General features: G+C 42.7%; 1 protein-coding gene across 1 annotated transcript in view; it reads right to left on the bottom strand.

Annotated features, from left to right (window-relative positions):
* The window catches only part of C9 (complement C9), a 53,434-nt gene extending 42,012 nt beyond the window's left edge, over nt 1–11,422 (bottom strand). Inside the window, exon 1 of the mRNA XM_025866655.2 lies at nt 11,251–11,422. Coding sequence (XP_025722440.1) covers nt 11,251–11,327 — 77 coding nt within the window. The 5' untranslated portion in view covers nt 11,328–11,422. The remainder of the gene's footprint in view (nt 1–11,250) is intronic.
* Between the last annotated feature and the right edge of the window lie 6,055 nt (nt 11,423–17,477).

The raw sequence follows: 17,477 nt of genomic DNA, 5'->3' as shown, positions 1-17,477 counted from the left end.
GCACTTGAATTTCATTGCGGTCCATTGAACTCAATGTGTTTCCCAAACAAATTCATTATTTTTCCTCTCCTCTCAAAGCTGCACCTCTCCCTGTACTTACTGTCTGGGTGAACAGCACTTTCATTTATGCAGTTGGCCTGGCCAGAGGCTTGGGTGCTGCCTGTCTTATCCTGCATCCCTCACACTCATCGCCTGTAGCTAATCAACCCTTAAAATCTGTTGTTTAGTCTCATAAATGATTCTCAAATTCATCCGTCCTTCATCTCTGCCAGACACTTCTCTGTTCTACACTAAAATTACATCCCTCCTGGATGACAATAATTTCTTGCTAATCCAGTTTCCACAAATCATATACAGGATCTTTTTAAAAATGCAGATTTGATAGTACCATTCCCCTCCTGAAAACGTTTCTGTGAGCTTCCTATCACTCTTAGGATAAAGTCTGAATCTTCTCACATGGTGTGGCAGGTGGAATCCTGACTCCCCAAGATGTCCACACCCTAATCCCTCGAATCTGTTCGTGTTCTACCTTACGTGGCAGAAGGGGCTTTGCAGATGTGACTAAGAAAGATTATTCTGTGTAATCTGGGTAGACTCATTCCAAACATGTGAGCTCCCAAAAGCAGAAGAGTGGTTCCGGGAGATGTGAAGACAGAAGAGGTAGGAGAAATTCAAAGCAGTAGAAGGGACCCCACTGGCTATTGCTTGTTGTGAAGGTGGAAGGAAGCCATGAACCAAGGAAGGCAGGCAGCCTCCCAAGCAGCAAGAGCCAAGAAAATGGATTCTCCCCTAGAGCTTCTGGAAAGGAATGTAGCCCAGGGGGCACTTTGGTTTTGGTCCAGTGAGACCCACCTCAGACTTCTGACCTGTAGAACTGTAAGATAGTACATTTATATTGTTTTAAGTCACTGATTTGTGGTAATTTGTCCCAGGTGCAATGAGAAATTGAACATGGTCTAGAGAGCTCTGCATGGCCTATCTCCTTCCTAATTCTTCAACCTCACTTTCTCCATCGAAGCTTTGACCACATTGAATTGAAGTTTCCAAGATAAGCTACTTTTTCTCATGTCTTCAGGCTTTTCAGCCTTCTATTTCCAATGTACTACAGTGATCTTGTCTTGGGCATAATGGCTTTTTTTCCCCCTTGAACATTCCCTAAACTCCTTGTGTAATTTATTTTTCTCTGTACATATTCTTATAGAATCTTGTTCTTCCTTAGGTCATAATCACCTTGGCAATCATATATTTCATTTAATTAATTCACCTACTCATGCCTCCATTCATTTATTCATTCATCAAATATTTATTAATTGTCTCTATTTGCTAGGCATGTGGGATATAATGGTGTGCAAAACAACAAAACAAAATAAAGCAAAAACTATGATCCCCAAACTAAAAGAGCTTATATTCTGAATAACAACATCAGTGAGCTGGGACACTTCTAACCCTGTGCAGCTTGCATATCAAGTTCTTGGAACATAGTAGGTGCTCAGTAAATGTTTTCTGACAACAAATGAATAACTAAGTGCAAGAAGGGGCAGGAAGTTCTTGATCATGTTTTCTTGGGCAGATCTAGGTCTATATTTCTCTAGGTTACAATCTTCTAGCGAACCACCCACATTCTACTTGTGCACGACTTGTCTGTCAGTAAGGCAGACTTTAAGACTGGAGACATCCTACACCATCCAGAAAATCAGGGGGTCTGATAAGTGTCCATCTTTTAAAAGGACAGGTTAAACTTATATTAAACAGGCTGCCAAAACTCTTTGGTGAGCCTGCTTTCCTGGAAGCCTGAGTATTAGCGTGAATCTGAAACTACAGGGCTGAGAAATTTTCTGCTAGAACTTTTCCATAAAATTAAGATCTCCTCTGGAACTGTTGGGCCTCATCAAGAGGCAATGGCAGATGCACCTTTATGATCTATAGCAGTGGGGCTCCATACACTGCAAGTCATAATCCTCAGATATTAAAAATAGGAATTTGTAAAATTGTGATTGTCACCCTAAAACAATTAAATCAGGCTTTCTAAGGATGGGCTCCAGGCACCAAATGATTTTAAAAAGTACCCCAGGTGATTTTCATGTTCATGCCCTGTTGAGAAACACTGCATCAGGAGCATATTCATGAAATCTGAAAGGGTACAATTCAAATAGGTTGGGTGTGCTCATTATATCAATATAGCCCAAACTTGAAGCTACCACTAACTTGAAAATATCACTGAGCTGGTTTATCACTATTTTCAGGAATTACTCTACGCTCTATTTATTAATGTCTCTATGGATCTTTTAAATATCTTCGTTTCTCTGTATTAGTCCTGTTGCCTTCAGCTAGATTATCTGCTCCAGTCTATCTTTTTTGTATTTATCACTTACTTAGATGGTCAGGTTAGCATTTTGTTTTAGCATCTCCCCCAAAGAGACTACTCCCTTGGTTCTAAAAAATTCACCCTATAGATCAGTGACATGATACTTTTATCCTTCCCACCTGCCACTGAGAACAGCTTCAATGAATAACTGGTTCAGAGGGTGCAGTACGGAATGAAGGATCATGATGGAAGGTAAAAGCCACTGTAAACACTCCAGAGTGAGGAGTGCTTTGCTGGGCAAGCCTAGAACCCAGCCAGTGATGCGGTCTGATGAGAAAGGCTGTTCCTTTGTTTCACACACAAGGACGGGGATCCTGCTCCAAAGATACTGGCATCGCCCATAGACTGTTCTCTAACATCCTTTACATAAATAATAGCACCGCATTAATTATGTACACACTGATTCTCTTCTTTCTCAGCTTCTAACTAAAGGACTCCTTTTCTTTTTTACAGATTTGACCTACACTCTGGACTTAGTAGAGAGCTCTGCCTTTGATCTTTTATTGCCCTCCTAGACCACAATTTGGATTCATCCCTGGAATGACCCCCATCCCCTGAATGGCCCTCTAGGAAAGTCCTCTATCACATCCTTTGCCCTGGGAGTGAGACTTACAGCCCTCTAGATATCAGGCACAGTGTATTTGTTGGCTTACTAGTTCTGTCATAACCAGATCCCACAGACCATGTGGCTGAAACAACAGAAATTTATCTTCTCATAGTTCTGAAGGCTAGAAGTCTGAGATCAAGGTGTCTGCAGGGTTGGTTTCTTGTGAGGCTTCTCTCCTTGGCTTGTAGATGGCCATCTTCAGATGGTCTTTCCTCTCTACAGCTCTGTACAAATTGACTCTTCTTATAAGTCGTATTGGGTCAGAGCCTACCATAATGACCCCATATTAACTTAATTGCCTCTTTAAAGACCCTACCTCCAAATACAGTCATATTCTGAGATCTTGGGGGTTGGGACTTCAACATATGCATGGGGGGAGGGGACACAATTCAGCTCACAACATTCAATAAATTTTTTTTAATTAGGCAGTTTCTTCTATTTGTCTACTAGTTTTACTAGGTAATTTTCAAATCTCATTTTCTCATTAATCTTTTATTCTACCACTGAGCCTTCATTTTGTAGGCATTATTAGTTCTCTTTTACAGATGAGAAACTAAAACCAGAACTACACTACTTATCCAAAGTTGGACAGTTAGTGGCAAAACTGGATTCAGAATCTACTTCTCTCCATTCCTAGTTCACAGCAATTTTGCCCTGTTCCCTATGCTGCCTCCCCTTCCCATCACCAGTCAAATCCTCTTTGAAATGACCTAAAAGGTCATAGTCAATACTTTTTGGATATAATAGTCTTATGACTTTTTAGACATTTTGAAATACAGTAAGCTAACAAAAATTTTCTCTTTCTTTCTTCCTTGCTTTCTCTCTTCCTTTCCTTTCTTCCTTCCTCCCTCCCTCCCTCCTTTCTTTCTTTCCTTCTTTCTTAATAGAGCCATTCTAGGTAAAGCACATCAGTTGGACAACTTGGTTCTTGCCTGGATCTATTTTAAGCTTAAAACTAAATGATGTCAAATTAGGCAAAAATAAACTGAAAAGTGTGAGCATCTGGCTGTTTTCTCTTCATTGCACCAGATACCTGGTTACTTGGAGGCAAAATAAGCAGGACTCTGGGGGATTATCAGGAGGAAATAGTAGATTATGCAAAAGGAATGTGTAACTGAAATGAATGTACTACATAAATATTAAGAAAGAAGATAAGTGATCTTGGATAGCTCCTTCTGAGCCCACTGCTCCCTCCTGAGCTCCTCTGACTCACTAGGCAGATAATGTTTTGGGGCTCTAAGACCGAGTATGCACCATGCTTACCACCTGCCTTTCACCCTGCTGAGTTATTAGGCTGAGTGGAGAAGTATTTGTAAAGCACTTTCTGGATTCCTAGATGAAATGTGTTTATCAAGTAAAATGTATCTCTAAGTGTTTCAATCTCAGCTTGAAAGTCACTTCCCAGATCAAAGTGATGTATATCAACACGACAGGAGGTCTAACTCTGGGCCAGGAATGCATTAAATGAAGGGCCCTTGATGTACGCCTGCTTCCATCTCCCGGCCATGACAAGTTTCTAGCTTCAGTAAAAGGAAACCTCAGGAGCAGCTCACACTCCAGGACACATTGTGGCAGACCCAGGCGAAAAAACACCTGCCGTAGGAAGGAATCTTTTGTCAATAAATAAGACAATGTGGCTCCTTTGAGTGGAGAAATATAAGCTAATTAGGACTGCATTCTTAAGCCACAGATCTGACAGTTTGCTTAGTTCATGTAATTCATCAAGACGAAAAGATAATATAACAGCAGTGTCCAACACATTTTTTTCAGGACTTTTCCTGATTTCCCAAGTATTATTTAGGAGCTTCTTTCATGTGCTCCCAATGAGGCAATATTCAACGACCTTTATGGAAGGCCTGCTCTGTGTCAGGAATGGTTCTAGTGGCTGGGGCTACAAAACAGTGTCCTTACCACCATGGAGCCTACATTCTAGTGGGTGAGATACGTAATAAACAAGTATCCAGCAACTATAACATGCAATATCAGTGAAGACATATGAACTATAAAGGAAAATAAGGCAGGGTAAGAGGATAGAGAGGGCTCTAGGGCTGGGGTAGGGGAAGGGGCTTTCTTATGTGGGGTAGTCAAAGAACCCTCTGAGAGGACGTGTGGTGATGGGAAAGTGTGTTCACAATTTTTTTGGTCATTCTTCCCATCAAAGATGGAGTCTATGTGCCCTCCTCTTGAAGCCGTTAGTATCTTTATTAACACCTTGGTGAGCAGAATGCTGTAGAAGTGAGCCTGGATCACTTAAAGGCGAAGGTTCGAGAAGGCCATGCCAGTTCTGCTGGCTTATCTCAAGACATGTGCTCTGCGAGCTTTTTCCCACTATGCATAAAACTGACTGCCCTGAGCCTACCACATGGAGGACAAAGAGAAAGAGAGAGATAGAGAGACAGATTCTCAAGGAAAATCAATTGTTCCAGCCCCTAGCAGTTTGGGTCTTCCCAGCGCAAATGACGGACACGAGTGAAGAAGCCATGATAAGAATCCCAGGCCCAGCCACCATCTGACTACATCCATGTGGGAGACCCATGGGAACCCCTTCACTGAGCCCAGTCAACCCTTGGACTCATGAATCAGTAAAATAACTGCTATCGTTTTAAGGTGCTGTCTTGGGATGGTTTGCTACATAGCAAAAGTGACCAGAACAGAAGGTGATACTTGGTTAGATACTTGGATGAATTCAGAGAGAAGTTATGTGAGTATCTGGAAAACGAGTGTTCCATGCTAGGGGAAAGCAAACGTAAAGGCCCTGAGACAGCACGTCGGAGGCACAGAAGTACGGTGACAGAGCAGTGTGAGCAAAAAGAGGGTGGCAGACATGCCTGGATAAACAGGTAGGGTGCAGCTCCTTCTTTGTAGGCCGTGGTGAGGAGTTTGGATTTGCTTCTGAGCTTGATGGAAATTCTTAGAGGAGTATGAGAACAGGAGTAACACCAGAGTTATGTTTTCAAAAGATTTCAAAATGTCTCTCGTTGTTAGATGGAAAACTGATTAGTGGGGTGTGGGCAGGATGGATACAGGCCAGAAATGATAGCGATTTAAGCTAGAATAGTTACAGTGGAGATAGCAGGCAGTGGGCAGATTTGGGATATATTTTAAAGATAATACCACCAGACGTGCTGTTAGATTGCCCGTGGGAAGGATGCAAATAGAGAAGTCACGTGTGATTCCCCAGTTATTACCTGAGTAACTCTGTGAGTGATGGTGTAGGTTGGGTGAGGTCGGTAGAGAAATCAATCCCAAGACAGTATGTTTTCGACATGTTAGTTTTGGGATCCCTGCTGACTTAAGTAATTAGACATTGTGTTCAGGGAAGTGGGGTGCACCATAGACATAAAATTGAGAGTTGTCAGAATGTAAGTGCTATGTTGTTCCATGAAGCTGGATGTGAGTATGTGTCTGGAGTAAGGCTGAGGATGAGTCACCATTTAACGGAAATGTTACAACATGTCTGTAGGCTGATGGGAATGATTCGATACAAAGGGAGCTATTGATGATGCAGGAAGGAGGGGCAGAGTTACAGGAGCAAAGTCCTTGCAGAGGAAGCCAGTGCACGAGTGGAACGGTGAAGGTCACAGGAACATATCTCCCTTAGCATCACGGGCTTCACTCGGAGACACTGGCTGAGTTTCAGTCGCTGTGTATTTGTCTATATTCCTTAGTAGACTGTAAGCCCAGTGAGGGCAGAGACCCTTGTAACATGTTCAGTATTAAACTGCAGTTGATGCAATGTCTGGCCCGTGTTGCAAACTCCATAAATATTTGCTGTACTACCTGGATGAATAAACAAATGACTATCCATGTCCAACAGTAGTTGACGAATAAATATCTGTTAACTTGTATTGAATATGAATATTAAAAACACAGGTGTATACCACCAAAGAAGGAGGGAAAACTGACATTTTGGGTATATTCAATTTAATAATTAAGCCTAGCTTTTCCATTAACAGATGTTTGGGTACTTTCCCAGATTGCTGAGATAAATTTAACTCAAATAAATGGAATGATAATTGCTAACATTTGGAAGTGTTTAGTCTACATCAGGAATTCTTCGAAGACTTTATTCTTATTACCTTACTTAATTTTTACATCAGCTCTATGAGATATCTATGACTAGTATTATCACACTTTAAAGATAATGAACTGAGCCACAGAGATAGTGAGTAATTTTCCTCAGGTTACACGGCAGAGGGCACTTGGTGGCCAGGTTGGGATTCAAACCCAGGCAGTTTCTCTCCAATGGCCACCTACCTAACCACTCTTGGGACTTCTAACTCCCAGTTTAGTGCTCCTTCTTAACTATTTGAAAAATGAAGAATAAGATAAATATGAAAATTATAACTACACCAAAACCACACCACCTATACAGTCAAAAGATGAACAACAGATTGGGGGAGATGTTTGTAATTCATACCAGAGACGAAGGACTAGTTTATAAAGTGGTCATAGAAATCCATAAGAGAAAGACAAGAAGCTCAATGGGAAAAAGAGTAAAGGACTGGACAGTCACAAAGGAAAACATACACAGGGGCCTTTAAACAGATGAAAAGATATGCAACGTTATTGTGCGAATCATTTCATAATGTATAAAAACATTGAATCATCATGATGTACACCTGAAACTAACAGAATGTTGTATATCAATTATACTTCAATTAAAAAATAATAAAAAGAGAGAGAGGGAAATAAAAACTATTTGAAGATACCATCTTTTTACCTATGAGACTGGCAAATACCAAAAAATTGGCCCAGAGCTGTTGGCAAGGCAGGGGGTTAAATAAGCACTCTCACACTCTGCTGGGCAAAGTGCAAAAGTAGTACAAACCTCCCGGGGCCACGGGGCCATTTTAGCAAAGTGACAAAGGTGATTTCCTTTTGACTCCTTTACATCACTTCTGGGAATTAGTCCTCAGGTAGAACTATCTACTTGCAAAATGATATAGGACTAAAAATATCCATTGCAACATTGTTTATCGTACAAAAGATTGGAAACAACCTAAGCATTCATTAACAAAGATAGATTAACTGGACTGCCTAGCCACACAATGGGAAATTAATCAGTTGTGAGGAGAATTAGGAAGTTCCTTCTAAATTGATATGGCAAGGTTTCCAGGATATATTGTAAAGAAAAAAGGAAAAAACAAAGTACAAGATAGTATGTAAAAGAAAGGGGAAGTATAAGATTACATATGACTCTATGCTTTAATCTGCACTAAAACATTCTGGAAGGATGCACAGAAAGCTAATGAAGGTGGCTGCCTATGGGAGTACGGTGGGGCAAGAGGGGCAGGATTCTAAGTACTTTATATGTAAAAACGTAAATCTCATGAAAAGTTATGGGTGGGGAAATCAAGACTTCTCAATGTATACTTTGTTATATTTTTTGATCTTTGAACCATGGGTTCAATATGTTGCTATTTACAAATTAAAAAGAGAAAATAATGATAGTTGTGCCCATGGAGCCCTCAAAGCTGCCCCTTCACTGTGCTAAGGACATGGCATGAACTATCAGGAATTTCACATAGCAAGTCACGGTTTTATTCTCAGTTTGCAGGTGAGGAACAGATTTAGAGAAATCAAGGACCTTGCCTAGGGTCACAAAGCTAATAAACTATGGACCCTGGAATCAAACTCAGGCCACCCACTTCCAGGGCCTGTGTTAAGAGCTATGACTTTACTAGCACACTGGTTTTAACATTTCTGTTCTACTCTGAGAGACCTAAGAGATGATGCCCGGTTTATGACCCGTTCTCATGGGCACTCTTATGTTTGCAAACAAATCACTATTGATCTATCCCCAACAATTCACCAGTAGCAATAGCTCGTGGTCACTGTGGCTTCAGGTTAAGTATGTGCAGCCCGGTGATACCCCCTGAAGGCTAGCTGTAATTCTATCCCTTCCTTTCCTCAACCAGAAAGCTTATCAAAGTAATAGCAACTTATTATTTTAAAGAATATTTCACGCATACTGAGTTTTGTGCCAGGCACAGATGTTGTAAATACAACATATATATAATAATTTAACTGTCACAGAGACCCTGATTAGATAGGTGCTATTGTTGTCACTGCTATGGGGTGAATTGTGTCCCCCCACCCCACTCCCCTTGCCCAGAAAGTTGAAGTTCTAACCCCTGTACCTCAGAATGTGACCTTATTTGGAAAGAGGGTCTTTGCAGAGGAAATCAAGTTCAAGTGAGTTCATTAGGGTGGGCCCTAATCCAATATGATTGATGTCCTTATAAAAAGAGAAAATTTAGAACCTGACAAACATGCACAGAGGAAAGATGATTGAAGATAGCCCTGTGGTGCCAGAGCCAGGCACTGGAATGAGGTAGCTATGAGCCAAGGATGCCAAAGATTGCTGGCCGCCAGCAGAAACTAGGAAGAATCCTACCCAGGGTCTCAGAGGGAGCACAGCCCTGTGGACACCTTGATTTCAGACTTCCAGCCTCCAGAATCCTGAGATAATAGATTTCTGTTGTTTGAAGCCACCTGGTTTGTGGTACGAGGAAATGAGTGCAACCGCCACCCTACAGATGAGGGAACCGAGGAACAGAAAGGTTGAGTAACCTGCCCAAACGTACGTGGTTTGTTCGTTGGTAATGGCGCCTGGAGCTGAGTTTGGGAAGCCTCGCTCCAGAGGAGTGTGCCATTCTGATCAAATCTGTATTTAAAAAAATCACTTGCAAACTCCAGGTCTCTGGTCGAACTGTGTGTCTCGCTTCATGATGGATCTGAACACTCTGTTTTGATCTCAACCCTCTATCAAGGGGCAGAGCACGGAGTGTTCCAGTGGGGTAACCCTAACAAACTCTTAAGGGCCTTGGTGGTGAGAGTGCTCCAACCCAAAGCCGGCTCAGCAATGCAGCTACTTAGAGCTGGGGGGCCAACCAAGGGGGCTTTGTGATCCTCCCTGAAACAGCTGAGTGCGGCCGGGACCCGGGGGCACAAACTTCAAAGTGGTTGCAGCCTTCCCCGCAGCCTCTCATTTTTGATCAGCGGGAGTCTCAATCCAGGAATGCGGGTTGTTTAAATTATTTTTTTAGCTTAAGAAAGGGTCAGGGTAAGTACCAGAAGGCTAAAGCAACTTTCAGTAACTGTCTTCCCAAATCTCCTTTGTGCCCGATGCCTGGTAAGTGAAAATGTTTTCTGAATGGAACAAGGCTTTTTAGCTCACGGGGGTAGAGGAAGTGAGGGCCTGAAGGAAAGCCTGGTGCAGCCTTCAGCCAAACCCGTGCTGGTCTGTGCAGCAGCTCCATGAGCCGCTCCTGGACGGCACAGCCCTGTGAGCGAACCACCTGCCCAGTGGGGCCCAGGAGGTGCGGCGGCCCCCGCTGCAGCTGAGAGGCTAAGGAAGATTGCTTGCCGCGGCCATCAGATTCCAAAACAGAATTTGGTTAAACCAAGAGTCCGATGACCAAAGTGGAAATGGCTGCAGGTTGCAATGATGTCTGGGCAGAGGGTGCATGTCTGGGCAGATACTGTCCTCCAGCTATACTGTCAAAACCCAAAATAGTTCAATGCTGTCCCCAAATTGGATCATTCTGTATTGGATGGTGTACGTGTTCTCCAGCAATTCTGGGTACAGCATAGGTGTTCAGTAAGCACACGGTACCTGCGTGATTTATTTCCTGGCTCGACGGTATGAGCTTCCTGTTCCCAATCAGGATCAGAACAAAAGGAGAGGAAGTCAGTCTTAGCGGGAAGCATGGCTGACAGGTCCACAGGATGGTGCTTTTTCTTGAAAGAAAGAACTACAGCTCTAAGCCTGAGGTCAAAATGTGTGCCTCTGGACACAACTTGGGATGTCAAGGAGGAGAAGCAAAATGCCTAACCTTTGCCCGACATGGGGGCACAAAGGTGAGGTAGCCAATTGTTAAGAGTGGTAGACAATGGAGGCAGAATGAGGGAGAGACTAATTTTCTTTCTCTTAAACTTTTCAGATGTGAGATAATGATATACTCAGGTTTATCAATCATACCCTGGTGAAAACCAGCTTTGTTTCATAATTCCAAGTATTGAAAGACTATCTCGGCCTTAACATTTGAATGCCTTGTTTAGAAGAAATTGCTGGAAACGGCCACAGGTTTCCTTAGAGAACTCTCAGAGACACACCCCTGCACTTTTCCTCACCTTTTTTCAAACTTTGAGGCTATCTATCTCAATGTGGGTTGACATTTTTTTTTTTTTACCTGCTTTCCTGCTAAGAAGTAGACCTTGAAATATCAAAGCCGGCAGTGAAATTCCAGAGACAAACAGAAAAGCGACTCACCTAGGAGTGGGCACAGCGGTCAGGACATGGATTTCTAAGATGCATAGAGCCAAGGCAAACCTCTGGCCCGCAGACATCTGCTCCGGCTAAGACGGCTCTGCAGGGTATGGCCAGATAGGTCCCGCAAGGCGTTTATCTGCAAGGGGCCGGAGCACTGGGGGGACTATTATTGCTTGTTTTCGGTCAGGATTTTTGTCAAACTGGGCTTCCTGGGAGGCAAAGTCCAATCAAAGGAGAGTCATGTCGTAATTCTTGGCCTACTGTTTTCTCATATTGACGAGCATATTCGGGCACCCAGCCCGTGAGTGCTGAATTGACTAAGATTAGCAGGAGCGTTGAAAACAAACAAACAAAAAAAACCAAAAAAGACAACTCCAGTGTTTCTCATCTGGGGAGACTCTGGGTGGAAGGATGAGAGAGTGTGCAATTTGGGGAAAAATGGGTCTGGGGATGGTTCTCAGAGAAGCATAAATTAGTAAAAGAAATTAGTCAAAGAACTGTGGTGACTGGAAAGGAGGCAGGGACCAATACAGCAATCTGAGACTGAGCCGAGTGGGTTATTGCCACAGGGGTGCCGCGAAGTGCAAAATGCAGTTACAAAGCTGGCTTTCCTTATAGACTCGGTGGATCATTCTGAAGAATCTGGGTAAACTCCCTAAGGCGTGTACAGTATCCCACAGGAGGATACGTTCTCCTTATCTCAGAAATGCACCTGTCAGCAAGATAGATCCTGAGATGGAGCAATTTGCTCCAGTCCATTCTAAAGGGCCCCCTCCCCTGCATATTTTCACTTTCTTTGGGACTGGTGGAAAGGGTAAGGTGTTTTGGAAGTGCCAGAAAATGTGGGTGTCACGGCTGCTCTTAAAACACTGGTTGTACGATAGAATGACCTGGAACCTGTGCAAAGCCATTGATGCCTGCCCTCCCCCACTGGATTCTAATTTAATTGATCTGGGATGGGACCCTGCATCCATATTTTTTTAAAGCTTGCTGGGTCATTCAAATGCGTGGCCAGGGTCGGGATTTAGAATGACCAGCTTGAGAAGCAGTATTTCATTAAGTTTTTGAAAAAATGTCTGTGGACACAGGACTTAAGGGGCCTTCATCAATACTTATTAATTACAAGAGGCAATTTTCAAGCATTAGCACATACGCAGTCTGATAAACAGAGGGTGGGGTTGGGAGATAACAGACAGCTAGTTTTTCCAGCACCACCTTACCTTTCCACTAATGGTCCTCCTTAGAGTAAAAGTTATTTATTCTCCACAGACTTTCTTGCCTTCCTTTCCTTTTCATGTGGAGAGTCTGAGATCTCTAATAGGGCTAATTTCATTGGTACCTGAGTTTGTTGTCAACCTGCAGACAGTGCAGAACTGCCAAGTAATGCGGTGATTCGAATGTGGGCAGCAACACTCATCTCTTATGCCAATGATGAAATCTATGCCCAAAACACTTCTTGCGAGTCTTAGCTAATGACAAGTGGGCTGCACCCAGATATAGTAGGAATCTGTCAAGCATAATGGAGCAACGCTGAAGACTTAGGTGGCCTCTCTGGACCCTGCCAGGGTACTTATCAGAAAGAAGGACTTGGAATCAGGCAAGATAAGATGATGTTTTATGCTAGTTAGACTTAATGCTCATTGGTTAGACTTTGCGATACTTGACTTGATAATTAGATGTGAATGGACATTGAAAATCACCTCTGTCCTTGGAGACTGACTGAGTGCTCCTTTCCCGCCCCCCGGGTGGAAGAGGGGAGAAGGGGTATTTCTTAGCTGGCTGGTTGAATACTGAATTGCTCTGTAGAAGTTCCATTTATTTTATCCCCATGGTTCAGACTAAATGTAATGTAGCAAAGGAATGCGAGCAGTAGAATGTAACAACATTATATTAATTATATATTACATGTTAGTGACATGCAAAATATAATATACATTACATTTTTGTAGTGCTTTTAACTCCTCTTTGCCCTTAACATCTATTATGTATCTGATATTTTTTTTTTTAAATTTATTTATTTATTTATTTATTTGAGACAGAGAGAATGAGAGAGAGAGAGAGAGCACATGAGAGGGGGGAGGGTCAGAGGGAGAAGCAGACTCTCTGCCGAGCAGGGAGCCTGATGTGGGACTCTATCCAGGGACTCCTGGATCATGACCTGAGCCGAAGGCAGTCGCTTAACCAACTGAGCCACCCAGGCGCCCTCTGATATTTTTTGAATGAAGTTTATACTTCAGTTATATCTAAGGGAAGTGAAGCATGCTAGACTAGAGAAGTGAAAAGAATAACATTTTTATTTAATATGTAATGACTTTCAAAGAAAAGAAAGGATAAACATTTATCAAACTTTTATAATGTGTCAAGCTAATAGACATATATTGTAGCTAACGTATATACACACACATATATATGTACACACATATATAAAGTCTCATTTAATCCTCAAAATAATCCATTGTACAGTTGAGGAAACGGAACTGCACTGAGATTACATCATTTGCCCAGCATCACCCATCTGCAGTTGCTGAGAAACTGGCATTTGAACTTGGCGTGCCTGCCTCCCTGTCTCCGGCTCTTCCCACCACACATCAGGTCTGTTGCTGTTATTGTTTTAATTGTGTCATGTTAAACAACATGAAACTATAAAGTTTCTCACTAAACCCTCTCAACTCCATAAAAGGTAGGCTTCTGGGTTAGCTTTACAGATGAGGCGCAGAGAAATACAGCCCAAAGCTACGCGGACAAAGCGGCAGAAGTGGGATTTGAACAAACATGTCTTCAAATTCTGATGCCAAATTTTTCCACTCTGCTGAGGTCTCTCAAAGTTTTCTCCACTCAGGAGCTTTAAAAAAAAAAAAATTTTTTTTTTTTAAATTTCCCTTTGGTTTCAATTTGCTTGGGAACTTTGTGGCTCTGAATTATATTTACTGCACAGTAATAATAGTTTCTCCCGTTTCTAAGGCAGAGCCACGCACATGTGTACATTAGAATGTGCGACCATCAGGCAGAAACACTTATTTTTACTGAAATGATGTAAATGTGTTGGGCATAATTTCCATCTGGATCTCTTAAAGTGATGGAAGCAGTTTTCTGGAAGTTTATTATTAGAAATTTCATGGACTCCCTCAGTGTCCAGGGATCCCAAGTAGGAGCTGCCATCTCATTCCGTATGTATCTGTTTCCGACTGAATCTGGAAAGATCCACGGGTCTTCCGCCGCTACACTGAAATTGTAGTGCTTTCAATTAAAACACACACACCCACCCGCTGGAGGGAATTAGAATTGTCAAATGGCAGCCCCTTGGTTTGGGGTGTGTCCTGCTTGCCGCTATGTTCTCAACGTCTAGGATGGTGCCCACCGCTGTTAGGTTTCAACAGAGAGTGGGAATTATGCATTAATAGATGAATAAAGAAATATAGATGAGGAAAATGCTGTCCAGGAAGGGGAGGTGACACTCCCAAGGTCACACAGTCAGGGGTGGGGCAGCATCAGATTCTAGCTCTCTTCACTGTTGGTTCCAGGCCATCTTCATTACAGCACTTTCAAACAAGCTCTTTTATAAAGAAAGAGGAACAGTTTCTCTATGGAGTGGTTCTGGGGCTGTGTGTGAAGTTCAGTGGGAGTGATCTAAGTCTGGCGATCCCTTTACAGTAATAAGAATTCTTGTGGCTCATATCTGTTTACAGTCACATGGAAGTACTTAGGGCCCCTTGATTGCATTACAGCGCTTCGCTTAAGGAAAGACTCAAAACGATCCCTTGTTCTTTTGAAGTTGACAAGATCTGGCTATGCCACCTTCGACCCTTCTCTTTACCGGCACTGTTGACTGTCTGCATTGGCCCAAGACTTTGGACACTGTCTTCTCTCTCTCTCCCCGTTCAAACTCCAGCCTTTCCTTTACCGATTTCAGTGTTCTCTGAAGTACCACCCCACCTCACTCTTTCTTGATTCCATCAGTTCTATGAATATTTATCTTAATCCCATCTTAGCCCACTGTCCTAGTGTCATTCTAACCCTGTAATGGCTCCATCTTTGCAAATGTCAGTATCCCACTGTCTGATCGTGATTTCCAAGACTTCGGGTACCTCATCCTCATCCCCTCAATATCCCCCTTTTTTGCTTCAATGAACAGCCAGCTCCTTGATTTCTCCATTCTGGGTTTCTCTTGTTGCGCTTGCCTTTGTTAGCCACACTATTTTTGCAGTCTGTATCAACTTTCTTCTCTTACTACATGGTTATGCTCCAACCTATTGCAGTTTGCCCTTGGCCTTCCTTACTCCAAGGAAGACCTCCTTATTGCTAAATTTGGTGGACACTTCTTGGCCCTGATCTTTGTCCCATGGGGGCATCTACCTGGACTGGCCATTCTTATGCTTTAACGCTCCCTATTCCTTTGACTTTTGTGGTACAACACTTCCGCATCTTCTTCTTCCCTTTTGCCAGCTCTTCTCCCTTGTCTATTATACAATGCTGATATTCCTCAGGGGTCTGTCCTCTACCCTCTCCACTTCTCAGTCTATCCCTTCTTTTCTCATCCACTCTTAAGATTAAGCCTACTCTTCAGAACCAGAAGTCTCAAAAGAGTGGTTGGTTGACGTTCCCTTACCAGAATCTTCTGGGTTCTTGTTTTAGAAGTATAGATATCTAGAAGTGAAACTTTTTGAAAAATGCAAACTTATGCTGTTACTTCCCAGCTTAATAATCTTCAAGTACTTCTAAGAAATCTCAAGGTGGACTTTGATTTCCCTATGGTAATTTGAACTTGCTCGTCTAAAATCATGCACATAATTCTTGCCCTGTCCTTGTCAAGGAGGCTCTTCTTATATTCTTTATTTTCATTAGTGAGTCACCATTAACTGTTTTTCTGGTTTCTATATCTGGAAGTCATCTTTCTTTTTATTGCATTAGTATTTTGACAATATGCATAGTGGTAAGTGGGCTCATAATGGGTACTTCATAGTTATCCCATAGTTATTTCAGAGTTACTGGATCACTGGTTGATTTCACTTGGCTCAGGTATGTTTGGTTTCTGGAACTTGGAACTTTGACAAAAAGAAACTAGTATTCGAGGCAAAACTATATACAGATTTATCAATTAACAACATGTAAACACAACTAAATATAATAGGGGATGATGCTTGGCAAATCCTAAATTCTTTTTAATTTTCTCTTTTAAAATTGTTTTTTTTGGCTCTGCAGCCTCAAGGCTGAACTGTGAGGCTTACTGACCAGAGATGGTGGAATAAAGCAGCGATTGGTCACCCATGAATCTCAAAGTAGTGGGGGTAGCATGGCTTGTGATGTAAGTAATGTGAGAAGACTGCCTCTCCTGCTGGAGCAGAGCAGTTGTGAGAGGGATGGGGTGGTGGTGGTTGGGGGGGAGGCCTGGAGATGAGTGTTTGTAGTAGTCTTTCAGGCCACACTTTGGAATGAGGCCAGCATGGTAAGTAGGTTGAGGTCAGAGACAGATGTTTCTTTCCTTGCCATCTGGAACTCTGGGAGAGCAACTTCCAGACTTTCCCAGTATAGGGGAAGCCAAACCAGAACAAAAGTGGTTGTGGTGTGTGGTTGGACAGAGGAGGGACTGAATTTGGCCTCATAGGTTTCTTTGGCTGTTGTGGGCCACAGAGGATACCAAGAAGTTCCCAGGCCCTGAGGAGGGATAGAGAGGGTAGCTGGCAAACTTTCTGTCCATCAAGAACAATGTGGCCCTAGAGTTGAGGGCAAAGATGCAAAGGCCCAGTTAGTGAGGGCCAAGGTGGGGGCCCAGACTTCGGGCAGAATCACCAGGCCTTGTAGATCCCTCAGTGGCATGAAGAGGACCAACTGCCCGTTCTTTAGCCAAGAGTATTAGCTATAGATCCCACAAGGTAGTAGCCAAGTAGAATGAGGTATATGCTGTAGACACTGGAAGAATCAGAGGACAGTATAAGGAGTTGTCTTAGGACCTAAGCCCCTTCTCAACCTTCTTCTTCCCCCATCAAACTAACCATCATCATGGAGAGGAGCAGGAAAAGGGGAAGAAATGTGAACCACTATGCACAAGGCTGAGAAAGACAGTACCCTTAGAGGGAGTGACCATGGCTGGGTCAGGGTGGCAGGCCTGAATAAATGTTGTTATTCATACCCAGCAGAGTGGAAACCTGTGAGGAAGAGCACACTGGGGAAAGAAAGAAAGAAAAAGAAAGAAAGAAAGAAAGAAAGAAAGAAAGAAAGAAAGAAAGAAA

Source organism: Callorhinus ursinus, unplaced genomic scaffold, assembly GCF_003265705.2.
Source record: "Callorhinus ursinus isolate GAN/ISIS: 27379988/994484 unplaced genomic scaffold, GSC_fseal_2.0 scaffold3, whole genome shotgun sequence".
In the NCBI taxonomy this organism is placed as follows: Eukaryota; Metazoa; Chordata; class Mammalia; order Carnivora; family Otariidae; genus Callorhinus; species Callorhinus ursinus.
This window is presented reverse-complemented; position numbering and strand designations above follow the sequence as displayed.